This window comes from Durio zibethinus, chromosome 24 (genome assembly GCF_047325235.1).
Source record: "Durio zibethinus cultivar Kanyao isolate XHJ-2024 chromosome 24, ASM4732523v1, whole genome shotgun sequence".
NCBI lineage: Eukaryota > Viridiplantae > Streptophyta > Magnoliopsida > Malvales > Malvaceae > Durio > Durio zibethinus.
Window position 1 is genome coordinate 4,657,891 of NC_143185.1, and position 16,092 is coordinate 4,673,982.

Below are 16,092 nucleotides of genomic sequence, written 5' to 3' on the forward strand. Positions count from 1 at the left end.
TCTTATAATTGTGTTAAGGGACATTTAAGTAGCAAAATTTTAGATTCTAAGAAGAAAAATAATTCTTAAGAAAGTGTGAATTTTTAGCTAGAGGTGATTCTTCCTAATATGAAAATATTAATTTCTTGTGTTTGTTGGAGAAAACTTAGATTACTTAATAAAATATTTTTACTATAATATTCTTCATTATATAACAAAGACAATGATTTTATTAAATATAAACACAGTTTTTTATTAAAATAATATGAAGTTCTATATAGTTAAAGATTATGTTTTTGTTATTAAAAAAATAAAAAATAAAATATATTAAAGACTATGTTACTCTTATATAAAATATTGTATTTATATCAAATACTACGTTAATATGACCCTAAACGTAATGTTTAATACAGTAGATAAAGTAGTTTTATTTAACTAAATGATGTTATTTAATTAAAGATGACATTTTTTATGTTAGAAACGCAATATTTAACTTGAAAATATACAAATACAATGTTTAATTAAAATTATGTTAATAAATTTGCAAATGTAGTTTTTAATATAAAAACGACATTTTCTTCATGAAAAATGACGTCTTTGAAATTAAAAAAAAAAATCACAAAGACTAAATTTTTAACATAAAAAACATTGTTTTTATTATTTAAAAAAAGTGTTTTATGTTATTTATCAAAGATTACGTTTCTTATGTTAGAAACGTGATCATTATATCTTTAAAGATTACATTTTTTGACATAAAAAATTTGATCTTTATTATTTAAAAAAGTGTTTTATTATTTAACAAAAACTACGTTTTTTATTTTAAAATGTGATCTTTATTTTTTTTAAATTACATTTTTGACATAAAAAAAACATGATCTTTCTTTTAAAGACTACATTTCTAAATAAAAACTGTAATTAAAAGTTTTTAAAATACGTTAATTTTTAATAGTAAAATAAATCAAAAAAATTTATTATTAAAATCAAATGTGAAACAATAATAACTTTTCTTTCAATATCTTAAAAATTAAAAAAAGACAAAGACATTTTAATATTACTAAGAATCTAAAAATATTTCAAAAATCAAATATCTATAAATCAAACGTAAAATTTATATTCCTATAAGTAAAATTTTGAAAACAAAATCAAAATTTCTGTAATCAAATGCCCCCATTATAGGTTTATTAGTTGGCCAATTATGCATAGGATGAGAACGTGATCACTACAAGAAATGTAAAATAAAACAATAAATTTTTTTATGTTACAAATAATTATTGTGATTAGTTGCAAAACAAAAAAAAAAACTCATTTCATTTATCTTTTGTCTGATTGAGATTTGAATTTAAAATTTTTAATCAAATTGATTCAACCAATCAAATATCACTAAGTTTTTTAATTAAATATTACTTAATTAATAATTTCAAAAAAAAATTAAATTAATATTTATTTTTCTTACGTTTACTAATTTGAGTGGTTGATATTTTATAACCAAGAATATTCCATAGGTTTTTTTGGTGGGGACCCTAGTTTTTCTGGACCTCGTAAACCTTAAAAATAAGATAATCCCAAAAAAAAAAAAAGGAGGGATGGCCCTCACTTTACCTTCTGGAATGGTGCCTCACGTGGATTTCTTAATCCAATGCCACGTGTGAAATATAAAGTTTAAAGTATGCTTTTTACCCTATCAAATCAAACGAAAAAAATTAAAAAAAAAAATAGAGGCTAAAGTCTAAATCAACCTTAAGCCCTTAAATTGACGGTCGTGATGCGTGTAATGAACGGTTTGTGGGACCCAACACCACCTTGCTTGATTTTTTCTAACTGGCTTAAAGTATTTAAAATGAAAACCAATATAAAATATAAAGTTGAAATTCCAAAATGAAAACAAGTTCCAAATATTTGTAATAGAACCAGGAAATTTTGTTCACTTTCGAAAAGGCCCGTTAAAATATTGGCTAAATTTTTTTTTGTACAAAAAAACTAATTTAAGGATAAAATAAGTTGCAGATATTAAAATTTAAAATTTAAATTTATTGGATGTTATATTTTAAGTATTATTATATTAATCAATTGAATTAAGTTTAAAATTTAATAATTGATAATTTTCCATTCTCAAAAAAATAATAAATTTATAAAATAAAATTTATATTTTATTGTGATAACACATGATGCAATATGAGCCTTTGCATGTACAAAAGAAAAAAGTTTGAATTCATTCATTGTCTAATATATTTATAACTTCTGTTATGCTTCATGTTTTTGTTATATAATTTTCTTATATTTTGTAACATTTGTTTATTGAATATTATCAAGGGCTAAAGAAAATAAATCATTATAAAACAAAAAAATTGAAAAAAAAAAGTATAAAACCCAACAAACCTCATTTGCCATTTGTGTTTTCTTGTGTGCACAAAAGAGTTTCAAAATTATGATGGAATATAAAATTGAAAATTTTTATTATGAATAATAAAATTAAAAGGTTACCTTACTTATGTTGTACCATCAAGCACATTATGTATGAAAAGATAAAAATAAATAAAAAAAGTTTTAAAATTATTTTTATTTGTCTGCTACCATTAAAAATGTAAAATAAAATTTTTTTTACTTCAAAATGCAAACTAAATCAATTTAAAATCAAAATCATTAAAATCAGCCCTTAAATATGTCTATTATATTTGGAAACTTACATAAAATTAAAATCTAATCAATAAGGACTCAATTAAAAATTAAGCAAAACATTTCGGAGCTTTTCATAAATATGGCAAACTTTCTATACCTGTTCATAATTTTCTCCTAAATTAAAAAATGGAAAGTTCCAAGCAGAAAGAACAGAGAAAGACGAGAGAAGAACCAAAAAGGAAAGTAAAACGCGTCTTTCGTTGTTGTATTTTTACTCTTTCTCGGTTTTCCTTCATTTTATTTTTTCTCTCTACCCAAACAGCCCAAAAAATTAGGGTTAGGGTTTTCAAAAAAACTCAAACCAGAAGAGAAACCCAGATTTCCAACTTCAAATTCTTATATAAAAAGCTAAAAGGAAGCTTTTTTAAGTGTTTCTATAGTACCCTTTGAAAAGGGCATCTAAGGAAATGGGTTCTTTTTCAGCTTCAGTTATCAAGTGGCAGCCATTTTTCTTACTCTTCTTCTGTGTATTGAGCAGTGTCGTTTTGAGTGATGATTCTTCTGACAAAGCTGTTCTTCTTCGGTTTAAGAAGTCTGTCTCAGATCCTTCAGGGCTTTTGTCCACTTGGACCGAAACTTCCCATCACTGTTCATGGTCGGGTGTTACATGTGACAAAAGCTCCAAGGTTTTGTCTCTTAACATAACCGGTTTTGGAAAAAGGCAAAAAGGTAATTCCAAAAATACCGTTGCTTCTGTCTCGTTTTCTTGTTCTGATTACGGTTTATTTCCATTTTATGGATTTGGTATTAGAAGGAATTGTGGGGAAAGTAATGGGAGTTTGTCTGGAAAGTTGTTACCTTCTATTGGAAAATTGAGTGAACTTAGAATTTTATCACTTCCTTTTCATAGATTTAGTGGTGAAATTCCTGCTGAAATTTGGGAGTTGGAAAAATTGGAAGTACTTGATTTAGAGAACAATTTGTTATCTGGGCCATTGCCTGTTAGCGTTACTGGGTTAAAGAATTTGAGAGTTCTTAATTTGGGGTTTAATAACATTAGTGGAGGGATACCGAGGTGGCTTTCGAGTTTGGAACAAATGGACATATTGAATTTGGCTGGTAATCTTGTGAATGGAACCATTCCCGGATTTGTTGGAAGGTTTAGAGGTGTTTACTTGTCCTTTACATTGCTCAGTGGGTTGTTGCCAGCTGATATCGGTGAAGGTTGTAAACTTGAGCATTTGGATTTGTCAGGGAATTACTTCCATGGGCAGATTCCTGCTAGTTTGGGGAAGTGTAGTCAGTTGAGGTCATTGTTGTTGTATACAAATTTGTTGGAGGAAGGGATACCGCGTGAAATTGGTCAGCTTCAGAATCTTGAAGTGTTGGATGTTTCGAGGAATAGTTTGAGTGGTCAGATACCTGTTGAGCTTGGGAATTGTTCTGGATTGACTGTGCTTGTTCTCTCAACTATGTTTAATCCATATGATGACCTTGCTATGGCTAAAGGAGATCCAAGTTCTGTAAATGATGATTTTAATTTTTACCAAGGTGGGATTCCTGATGAAATTACAAAGCTTTCAAAGCTGAGGGTATTATGGGCTCCAAGGGCAACGCTTGAGGGCAACTTGCCAAGTGATTGGGGTGCTTGTGATAACTTGGAGATGGTAAATTTGGCTCAGAATTTTTTTTCTGGGGAAATTCCTTTTGGTCTTAGTCTCTGCAAGAAGCTCCGGTACCTTTACCTAAGCTCAAATAAGCGCCTTACCGGAGCGCTTACTGAGGAACTTGCAGTTCCTTGTATGAGTGTGTTTGATGTCAGTGAAAATTCCTTGTCAAGTTCTATCCCTAGATTCTATAACCATGGATGCCCTGATGTTCTTACCTCAGATTCGTATTCCTCTGAACCCTTCAACCCAACTTCTGCATATTTATCTTTCTTTGCAAGTAAAGCTCAGGTTGGAACATCTTTTGAGTTTTTTGGAGGAGATGGTGGTCCTGCTGTGTTTCACAACTTTGGAGGTAACAACTTTACTGGCAGTGTCTTGTCAATGCCAATTGCACCTCAAAGATTAGGGAAACAGATTTCTTATGCATTTTATGCCGGAGAAAACTTGCTCAGTGGACCATTCCCAGGGAATTTGTTTGAGAACTGCAAAGGATTGAATGCACTGTTTGTTAATGTTAGCTACAACAGAATGTCTGGTCAGATTCCTGCCGAAATCAGTAAAATTTGCAAATCGCTCAAATTTCTGGATGTGTCTGTGAATCAAATAACTGGGCCCATTCCCCCTAACATTGGAGACTTGGTTTCCCTTGTTTCTCTTAATTTGAGCTGGAACCTGTTAAAAGGCCAGATTCCAAACAGTTTTGGGCAGATGAAGGATCTCAGGTATCTTTCTTTGGCTGGTAACAATCTGATCGGATCTATTCCTTTCACCTTTGGGCTGTTGGAATCTTTAGAAATGCTGGAGCTGTCATCAAATTCTCTTTCTGGTGAAATTCCTGAAAATCTGGTTAACTTGAGAAACCTGACTGTTCTTCTGCTCAATAACAACAAACTGTCTGGGCAAATTCCCTCTGGTTTGGCAAATTTGACCATGCTCTCTGTATTCAATGTATCCTTCAATAACTTGTCTGGGCCACTGCCATCAAGTAATAATTTGATGAAATGCAGCGGTCTTCTTGGAAACCCTCTTCTACAGCCTTGCCATGTGTACTCATTAATGCCATCTTCAGATGAAGCAAGAGCAGGTGATTCACAAAATTATGCTGCATCACCAACGGGATCCACAACTCAAATGAATAGAAATAATGGTTTCAATGCAATCGAGATAGCATCAATAACTTCTGCTTCAGCCATTGTATCAGTTCTTCTGGCTCTTGTTATTTTATTCCTCTATACCAGGAAGTGGAATTCAAAATCCAAAATTGTCAGCACCACCAAAAAAGAAGTGACAATTTTCAACGACATTGGGGTCCCTTTGACATTTGACAGCGTTGTGCAGGCCACAGGGAATTTCAATGCCAGCAACTGTATTGGGAATGGAGGTTTTGGGTCCACTTATAAAGCTGAGATCTCTCCTGGAGTTTTGGTGGCAATAAAGCGGCTTGCAATTGGACGGTTGCAAGGCTTTCAACAGTTTGATGCAGAAATTAAAATCCTTGGGAGGTTGCGCCACCCAAATCTTGTCACTTTAATTGGTTATCATGCCAGTGAAACGGAGACATTCCTTGTATACAATTATTTGTCAGGTGGTAACTTGGAGAATTTTATTCAGGAGAGGTCCACAAGAGCTGTGGATTGGAGGATACTTTACAAGATTGCTTTGGACATAGCCCGTGCTCTTGCTTACCTACATGATCAATGTGTCCCACGTATTCTCCACCGCGATGTCAAGCCCAGCAATATCCTGTTGGATGATGATTACAATGCTTATTTATCAGACTTTGGTTTGGCCAGACTTTTGGGAACTTCAGAAACCCATGCTACCACGGGTGTTGCTGGAACTTTTGGGTATGTTGCTCCGGAATATGCAATGACTTGCCGTGTTTCTGATAAAGCTGATGTTTACAGTTATGGGGTGGTGCTTCTTGAGTTGCTCTCAGATAAGAAAGCCTTGGATCCCTCGTTTTCTCGCTATGGAAATGGTTTCAACATTGTTCAATGGTCCTGTTTGCTCTTGCGACAAGGCCAGGCAAAGGAATTCTTCACTGCAGGGCTATGGGATGCAGGTCCCCAAAATGACTTGGTCGAAGTTCTACACTTGGCAGTTGTGTGTACCGTTGATTCTCTCTCTACCAGACCTACTATGAAGCAAGTAGTACGGCGGCTGAAGCAACTTCAGCCACCATCTTGCTAGTTTACCTGACAAAGCTTCTATTGACTAACAGTGTTTGTAGGTCATTGTCGCCGGCTGGCCTTTTAGGTAGAGTTCTAAAGCTGTAGTTATTGCCACTTTGTAAATTGTAACAGAGTTTTTCCCCCATTTTTCTGATGCTATTTCTCGGATGACTCTGCAGAAGAATGCAGATTTTTTTTGTTTTTTTAAATTCAAGTTGTACGTGTATCTGAGCTTCATTTGATGTCCTAATAAAACAATAGAATAGTTTTCCACTTTACAGTTCAGTGTCATGTCTATTTTAGTTTAATCTATATGAAAGATACTTCTGGAACTCTAGAAGGCAAGTGATGTTGAACAGTTGAAGCTACGGGGTGAGGTAAGGTTCAGTTTCAAAATTAATTCAAATTTGAATCAAATTAAATCATTTAATATCTGAATTTACACCGAACACTACATCCATTATCAGGTACAATGATTGTTCCATTGTTAAGAGGATTGCAAATGCAAATAAAGTTGTGTCAGCACTTCAAAATGAACATATTCCCTCTGTGTATCAGATAATCTTCAAAATCTAAAGGATAGTGCATCTAGTTTAAGAGTATGACATTGGAATGATCTGCAGCATTTCCTTTGATATATGCAAACTTCTGATATCATTTTTTGACCCAAGATTAAGAAATAAATACTTGCGAGATTTCCTCTTGAAATTGCTAACTTTGCTGTTGCAAACGCATTCCATGGACTGTAAATTCAAACTTTTGTAGGATGTTAATAAGGAAAGGAGTTATCTTTCTTTGTATATATAATTCAACCTTCGACCTCCATTTGTTAAAAAATAAATAATAATAAATAATTATGTGTTGTTTAGATTAGTATATGATAACTATATTATTCTATATTAATACCTATTTAATTTTTTTTTTACATTTTAATTTAAATTGAAAGACAAACCCAAGAATAATTTCTAAAAAAATTGTTTTTTTTATTTGTTTTTATGGTTCTTACTTTATAACTAAAATCACGTGTATTTCTATTTTATAATTAAAACTTATTTGAATGAGCTAATCAGACTTTGATTTAATAATAAAGAAGAAATCTTAAAATCTTGAAATTTTATGTTTACGTGAGTTTTGATTTAATTTTATTTGAATTTATTAAGTTATGCTTTAATATGTTGATTGGATATTTAATAAGTTTTTATACATAAATTTTAATATTTAATTATGATTATAATTTATTTTATACTTATAATTTTATACATGAATATAATATTTTGTTATAATTGTAACTTCTCTTTTATTTATAATTTTATTAAAAAAATTGTCCTAAGGAACTTTTCCTATGTTTTGTGAATTATTGCATCTTAATTCCATTGACAAACTAAGATCCAATGATATAATTACCCAAATTCATTGCATCACATACTTTTGAAGATCTCATTTGAAAAGAAAAATAAAAATTAATAATAGTTTATAAATTGCTTTTAACATAGACTTCGTCTTTAAAAGAATAGACAAGTATACGTATTTATATTATTTTTTGTCAAGAATATGTATTTGTATATTTTTTGAATTAATATCAAAATTATAATAAAATATTTAATATGATATCAAAATTTTAAAAATTTCTAATAAAATATATAAACTTTAAATCTGTTAATTAATATAGTATTTAAAAATTTTTTATTCCTCATATATTATTATTTGAAATTAGTTATATTAAAAGTAAATATCACATTAATTAATAAATTTATAATTTAATATTAAATTATAAATTTTTAAAATTTAAATATTATATTAAATATTTTATTATAGTTTAGAGAACATCTATGACATTAACTCGTTTTTTTTTAATTAAAAAAAATATGTACTTACATATGAGAAATAAGAATACTTGAAAATGGGGAAATCCTCAATTTGATTATGTTAAATGGCATGATCCCATTGATTGGTTGTCATGTCATCATTTTTTATTTGGTTAATAACACGAATAATTTTTAGATTATAGTGAGATATTTAATATAGTATTTAAATTTAAAATTTTTTTAATATATGTGATACTTAAATTATAAATTTGTTAATTAATATAATATTCATGTATAATATGATTAATTTCAAATTATAAGGCATGACGGATAAATTTTTTAAATTTTACATTAATTAATATATTCATAATTTAAATATTATATTAAAAATTTTTTAAATTTATTTATTACATTAAAATTTTTACTATAATTTAATTGTTATTCTTAACATTAACCCTTTTTGTATTAACAATGTTAATCTTAGATACCACATTGAATATCTTTAAAATACAAGTATCATATTAAAAAATATGTAATCCAAAAGCCAAACATGACAATAATCCTAATTAAATTTCAATAAATGTCAAATACAAATGCATGATCACTTTCTAATTTTATTCAATTTGAAATATTTAAATTATATTATTTACTTAAAATAAGAGTTGAAAATATTATATCATAATTATGTTGTAAGAATATTGGGTTATATATGGAGTTAACAAAGGACTGAGGTTGTGGGTTATGAGATGGAGCAATCAAACTGAGCAGCTCACCCGTAAAATCACTGCCATTCTCAGTTAGGTTTGTAATAACTCTGCCATTGTACTGTTATTGGCGATGTTTAAGGTAATGTTTCGATTATCATTTTTAAAATTATTATGATAATTTAATTAATAAAATAATTTTATTATTAAGGTAATTTTATCACTTATTATATCAAATTATTCTGTTTGATTAAAAATCATTAATTTTTCGTAAATAAAGATTATTGTATTTGGTTTTTATTAAAAATTAAATATTATTTTATTTGAAAGCATCAAAATAATCATATATATTACCATAACTACATAAGTTAATAATTTTAATATTATTTAAAAATAATAATTTATATATAAAATATTAGTAATATTTTATTTACTTTATAATAATATTATTAAATTATTAAATTAAAAATATATTTGTTAAATAATAAACTAGTTTTTATAGTATAAATTATGTAAAAAATATTTGGATTAGAAAATAAAATTAATATATTAAAACCAACAAATTATATTATATATAAATTAAAAAAATTAAAAAAATCACACAAAACATTTTTAAACTTGTGAAAATAATTATTAGTTTGAAAATATAAAAATTATAATATAAAATAATTATAATTAATTTAAAAAAAAAATTTTTTTAATTCACATATTAAATGAATAATATTGACTTTCGTTAATTTTACATATAATTTCACTTCGATGGTAAAATTTTTTCATACCTTTGGATGAGAATTAAATCACCCTTGAAGTTAATAATCTAATCATTTTAAATTATCTAAATTCATCGTCACATAAAATTATTAAATGGTTACCAAATATGATTTAATCACATATAAATTATGATTTTTTAAATAATCACTTCATACCAAACATTATCTAAATTATTGTTCCTTCTTGAGGGATACCGATACCTTCAATTCTTTTTTTTTTCTTTAGTTCTTGAGTAACCAAATCAATCCTCTTTCACTTCAATTTTTCCTTTGATGATTTTGCTGTTTCGGATGTCCCGCGAAGGAAATCCAAGGATTCCTTTCCCTAAGCATGTGATGCTAATGGAAGCATTTTACGGTTCTGAATGAAAATAGAATTGGTGAAAGATTGGAAGAATCAACATCCGATAAATCAATCAAGATAAGCTCCGAATTTAGCTCTGAATTTCACATCCGATGTTTTGAAACGAAAATGATGCACCCCTCTTAATTTTCCAAACTTGAAGCTTGATTCACTAAAAAGTTAATAGCCGAGTCCAGAATAAAAGAAAGGAGATTCTGAAATCAATAAAGGCTAAGCTTCATTAACCTTTTCTCTGCATTCCTTCAAACCGTGGGATTTGCATTAGAAAAGGAAAGAAGAACTAACAACAATATGCTTTAGTGGGTGTGCTACATCACCACCACCAGCATGCTTGACAAATTCAGCTGGGGAGAGGAAGCTGCCATGGCAAACACAAACTATTCTCACCTCCTCACCCTTTCTATATCTGTAAAGAAAGCCTTCTATTCTTTTCCCATTGGGGCCATCGCCTGTTGTTGATACATAAGGCATATCATCAAATATGTTCCTCACCACTTCCTTAACCCTCTTTTCAGCTGCCGCTGGTTCAATAGGTTGATTCTCTGTCTCAACTCCACCTAACTTTTCTGATTTTCGAGTCAAGATTGTTGCAGGGACGATGATTGGTTTCTGCTCAGTCTCTGCTGCAGATTGCACACTGGTAGGGCTTCTTTCTTCACGGCATTTACAAGTTCCTTTAGTTTAATGCAATATATATATATATATATATATATATATATGAGCTCAAGCTAAATGCAAGTTTAAGATAACAACAAAAACAACAAACTAAACCATTTTGTAATATCGTAGGGTATTACTACTCCTGTTCCTGATAATATGAAAATAATACAAAAAAAAAGACATGAAAGAGATACTACTTACAATTTTAACAAAAGCCATATATTGGTTTGGCAAAAACCAAAAAAATGTGTTGTGTTTCTTGTGTTAACACGAATTATGACATAATAATTCTTTTGTTTTATACGTGTTAGACACAAAATAAACATATATGAATACATGAATTGCCAAGTGTATGCTGTACTTATTCAAGTTCATATCCTCAGTAAGCATAAGGTATCGAAACAAGTAATTATAAAAATGTAGCATAGCTCGTCAGCAATTTACTAGAGGAGGATTAATAGCATAAATAACCTGCTCCCTGCATACTTTTCCTTTTCATAGGCTCCATTGCTAAAAATAAATAAATAAATACCAAAATCCACTTTCTGATGAGATGATAACATTTCATTCGGTCAACTCGAAAATTTGTTGACGCTATCAAAAGGCATCAGAAGAGGAAGTTAGCATTGAGATATGATAGCAGCGTTACTGTTATTAGAATCGGTTATCAGTCTCTAGAACTTCTTTTTCACTCTTCCACTCTTCCATGTCAAATTTTCCTCTCTTCCATGTCAAATTTTCCACTTTAAGCTATCAAAAAGTTCAAAGGAGCTATGAAGTTATGTCATGAGGTTGATACTGAAAAGACTGAGTAGAATTTTTCTAAAATTGTAAATCATGCCTCCATTTCACGGAATATCTTTGGAATGATTTCATACATGGATGTTCAAAAATAATAAAACAGAGCAATTATGCCACTAAATTTTCCTATATCACCTATACCAACACTATCAAAAACGACAACTTCCTCTTTGTTCAATGTGTAGTCAATTTTTCACCTAGAAGGATCGAAACAGGCAAATCGATATCCGCAGGTCCACAAGATACTCACAAAATTCAAACAGCAAAAAGCTATCGACCCATGTTTGCTAAAACTATGAATCAGTGGAAAGTATAGTAATAGATAACTGCCATTTAGTGCATTATTCTTCACTTGGATTTAGTCTGTATCTCAAGAAGTGGTACAATTTTAACTAATGTCTGATCCTCATTTTCCATTCTTTGTCATTGGATCTTAGGTAAAAACTAGGACATCCTTAGTTCAACTAAAGCACAACTATAACATGACAGCAATTCGAGATGATATATCAACTGAAGGAAGACAAGCATCTAAAAGATAACCTTTCAGAGATCAGTGTGGCATTTCCACTGGACTACTGGACTAGCAACATCATGTTTTGGCTGCAATCCATCTATGTGATCAGTCATAGACCACATGAACCAACCAGTCAACCCAATGACTTGCATCTAAATACAATTAAAATATGTCACCCTAATCAAAGCGCAAAAGAGGTTGTGAAATACTGAAATTCGAGAACAAATCAACATGATTATGGCAAGAGAATCTCAGTTTTCCTAACTTTTATATTACTATTAATTATAAGGGAAAAAAAAGGACAAAACAAACACTACCTGACTAGTTTCAAGATCAAATAGCAAATAATAGGACATTAATACTAGTAAAAATAACAACAATCAAGATGGATAAAGCATGAGTAAACTAACAAAAATGAGGAAAAAGTTTTTCATGAGGAACAAAATAAGGGGCTGCACAATTTTTGATACCTTGAGTTGGTTGGCTCTCAAGTTCTGATATCCCCAAGGAACCACTACCTTGGGATCCAATTGAACCCAGAGAAGCAGCTACTCCTTCACAAGGTCCTCTACCACCATTAACCCAACTAGCTCCATTCCCAGCCTCTTCTCTCTTATCTTCTTCACAATTCTCTTCACCAAAACCCCCTCCATTCCTATGCCTCTCAGCTTTTAAATTCTTCTGTTTCTCTGATCTCTTTCTCTTAGCTTCCATTCTCCTTAAACTTTGCAACTCCTTCCTCTTCCTCCACTCTTCCTCTGTCTGTGTCTCTGTAGGCAAAGAACATGTCCTCACAAGAGAACCACAAGCCATGGGGAACAAAGAAGAAAAAGATTCATTAGTGTCTTTTCTTGCTAAGTTGTTGATGAAATCTGGTATTGAAGATGATCTAGTGAGTTTTTTGGCTCTGGGATCAACCCCAAAACGACCATTCAATGAAAGTCCTAAGCTTAACTCAATCTCTTCTTCTTCATCATTTTCTTCCTCTTCATGATTTCTGTGAGAAAAATGGTCGCTTGATGACATGAATCTTTGAAGTAGATCCCTTGGAAGATTGAGCATTTGCATGGAAATGTTTTGTTAGGTTTCTTTTCTTCCAATTTCCTCGGCTTTTGCCGTTGAAACACAAACCAAAATTATTAAAAGAAGAAAAAAGTGAGGAAATTAAATTTTATAACACATGGAATTATAAATGTAAAATCTAGACACCGAAAGAAACCTCAAAGTTCCCATTTTTCATTAAAAAGACCAACAGGTTAAAAAAGAGAAAAAGAGGAACAAATCCAAAGGAAAATGGAGGAAATTGAAAGAATAACAAGTGAAGAGAAAAAAAAAGAAGAAAAGAAAATATTGGATTAAATGACAAGAATGCCCTAAAAAATGCCGCTCATGCAAATGGACACGTGGCGGACATGAAGAGCACCCCACAGAAAGGAGCTGACCCCACGTGTTGTTGTTTGAAAAAATAACATAAATTAAATAAAAAAAAAAAACCTCAGATTCGAAGATGACTTCTAACGAGCTGTCGCCAAGTCGTTGGTTTCTTTAAACATGACTCTATCGCTTTTCCTTTTACACGTGTCCTACTTACAGTACGGGAGACACAATTAATTGCTACGTTCATTGGGCAGAGCTAAAAAAATCTGTCCTTGCCTTGATCTTAGTTTAGCTACTTAACTTTCATTTTGTCGTTGAAGTGGTTTAACTGTTTCACATATATCCTATAACTTTTTAATTTTTCATTTGAGACACTCATATTTTGTAATGTGTCAATTGCACACTCTTTTAATCTAATATTTCAAAAATAAATATTTATAAGCTTATACTCATTAACATTAGATCAAATAATAATTAAATAGTTTTGTAAAATAATTAGGTTTGAATTTAATCATTTTTTCCTAAAAAATTAAGTTTAAGGATAAATATACCTTAATACGTTTTAAAGGATAACTTTATACTTTTTAAAGTTTTCAAATTTTTAAAAAATTAATTAATAAAGAGAGAAGATAAGTTTGTATCTACTCACTAATATAAAAAAAAATAGAACTTTTATTTTTATGTATTTAGTATTTTGATAATTAATTTTGTTATTTATATGATAATTTATTAATGATATTGTAGTTATACAATAATAATCTTAAACTTTGATTATGGTATAACAATAATGACCCTTAGAATTGTATAATTCTCTCATTCAACTTACATTCTTTTTGCATAAATCACTCATTTAAGTGTCAAAACATGCTTAAGAGCTCAAATTCTAGCTCCACTATTACCTATTCTTTTGCAAGTCTATTATTTTTATTAGATTATCTGTTTAAATCAAAATCTATATGTCTTAAAAAACAATCAACAATTATCTAGTGAAATTATAAATAATCAACAATTATCTAGTAAAATTATAAAATTAATCTTATATGTCAACAAAAATAATTTCTTTTGAGACATAAGGGTGCTTCTGGAATTTTTTTGTTAAAATTTAATGTTTGTAATCTCTTACAAGTTATAACATGTTGAAATTGCAAGATGTATAGTGCAAAAGATAAAAAGGATATGTTTTGCAAAACTTGAAATCATATGGGATGTAAGTGTAATAAAACCTTTTTAATTTTTTTAAAAAATTCTGGGGCTAAGCTTTAGCTGAAGATGAGAAAGGGAGATGACACCTGGATAGACAACCTCGGCATTCGTGTTGGAATCTTTCTAAGTTTTTTGTCTGAACGTGTACGCTTGTGGACATCTACTCGCGATCTCTATTGACACGTAAGGAGTGGTCTTTCCGTGGATAACGTAGCATCCATGGGTGTTTGATTAACGACCAACGAATATTGTTTATTTTAATTTTCATTGGATCTTAATCTTATACGATGTAGTAGGAATAATTTTTTTGTTGTCATCTTATGAAACCTTAATCCTTTTGAAAGTATGAAATTAAAAAAAAAAATTAATATTTTAATAATTAATTTAGTTTAATTATTATTATTTTTAATTAAATTCACTTCTTTAAAAGTTTTTAAGAAATAAAAGTAAATGATAAAAAATAACATCACATTTCAAAATGGGAAATAATTAAAATGTATCATAAACTCAAACATTAACTTATATTTTTTATACCACAGTACTTTATTTTTAATTACTATTTTAACCCTCTGGTTTGAGTGAAATAACTAACAAATATTCGTTGATTTTGAAAAAAAAGATTTACAAAAAGTAAAATCCTCTTAAACAAACGAAAAATAAAAGTGTAATGATTCGAAAAATCATTGCAAACGACATTTGAGTTTGATATGACATTTTTGGAATCAATGCCACGATATCAATTGTTGCTTTAAAAATTCTTATTAATATTTTAGCTTGAGAGAATAAAAATATCTGTTAAGATTATCATAAGTGTATAAAATAATAATTATTTTATATGATATTTGATTTGTATTTAAAAATATTTTTAATTATAAAAAAATTAATTATTACTTTATATAAAATAATTAAATCTTAAAATAATTAATTTTAATTTAAAAAAATTTATATTTTTTATTATACTCTTAAAAATTATATTAATAATTTAAATATATAAATTTTAAGAAAACATAATTTTAATCAATAAATCAAATTATTATATTTTAATTTTTATATACATCAAATATAAAATAAAATAATATTATTTAATTTAATCATATTTATAATATTATCTTATCGAATCTTATAATAATTTTATACATTAAACATATTTTAAAGTAACAACATAAGATAAGATAAATGAAATTTATATGCAAAAAGATGAAAGATAAAAAAAACAAAATAGTGTAAGTTCTTAGTTTTATTTTCTCCTTTTTTTTTTGTTAAAATTGGTGTCACTAATTAATCATGGTATTAGATTCAAATCTTTGGATCTTTTTCCTTAAGTTCATGTCATTGTCAATCAAATAGTAGTTTATTTTTTTTTACTTGAAGGAAATATTCTCACACTAACAATAAAGTTACTTTATCACACTAAAATACTCCTTAAGTGCATATCTTTAAAACATTCATTAGCAA

General features: G+C 29.0%; 1 protein-coding gene and 1 pseudogene across 3 annotated transcripts; one reads left to right on the plus strand and one right to left on the minus strand.

Moving 5' to 3' along the window:
• The first annotated feature begins 2,822 nt into the window (after positions 1 to 2,822).
• On the plus strand, positions 2,823 to 6,724 carry LOC111316752 (LRR receptor-like serine/threonine-protein kinase RPK2 pseudogene; annotated as a pseudogene). Its single transcript, XR_016333173.1, has one exon. The product of XR_016333173.1 is annotated as an LRR receptor-like serine/threonine-protein kinase RPK2 pseudogene (transcript).
• A 3,416-nt stretch (positions 6,725 to 10,140) lies between these two features.
• Positions 10,141 to 13,382, minus strand: LOC111316753 (ninja-family protein AFP3-like). Of its 2 annotated transcripts, none has more exons than XM_022918855.2 (2): positions 12,528 to 13,382; positions 10,141 to 10,756 (listed from the first exon to the last, which is right to left on the minus strand). In XM_022918855.2, the coding sequence occupies exons 1-2, from the start codon at positions 13,123 to 13,125 to the stop codon at positions 10,344 to 10,346; spliced, it is 1,011 nt and encodes a 336-aa protein (XP_022774590.2). In that variant the 5' UTR covers positions 13,126 to 13,382; the 3' UTR covers positions 10,141 to 10,343. The 2 variants fall into 2 exon arrangements, with proteins under 2 accessions (XP_022774590.2, XP_022774591.2); XM_022918856.2 differs by having other exon boundaries at positions 10,141 to 10,735; positions 12,528 to 13,376.
• Between the last annotated feature and the right edge of the window lie 2,710 nt (positions 13,383 to 16,092).

Excerpts from the sequence above, each read along its gene's own strand:
- LOC111316753 (XM_022918855.2), bottom strand. The coding sequence starts at position 13,125 with ATGCAAATGCTCAATCTTCCAAGGGATCTACTTCAAAGATTCATGTCA. Across the intron at positions 10,757-12,527 it reads TGAGAGCCAACCAACTCAAG|GAACTTGTAAATGCCGTGAA; the intron begins GTATCAAAAATT and ends ATTAAACTAAAG.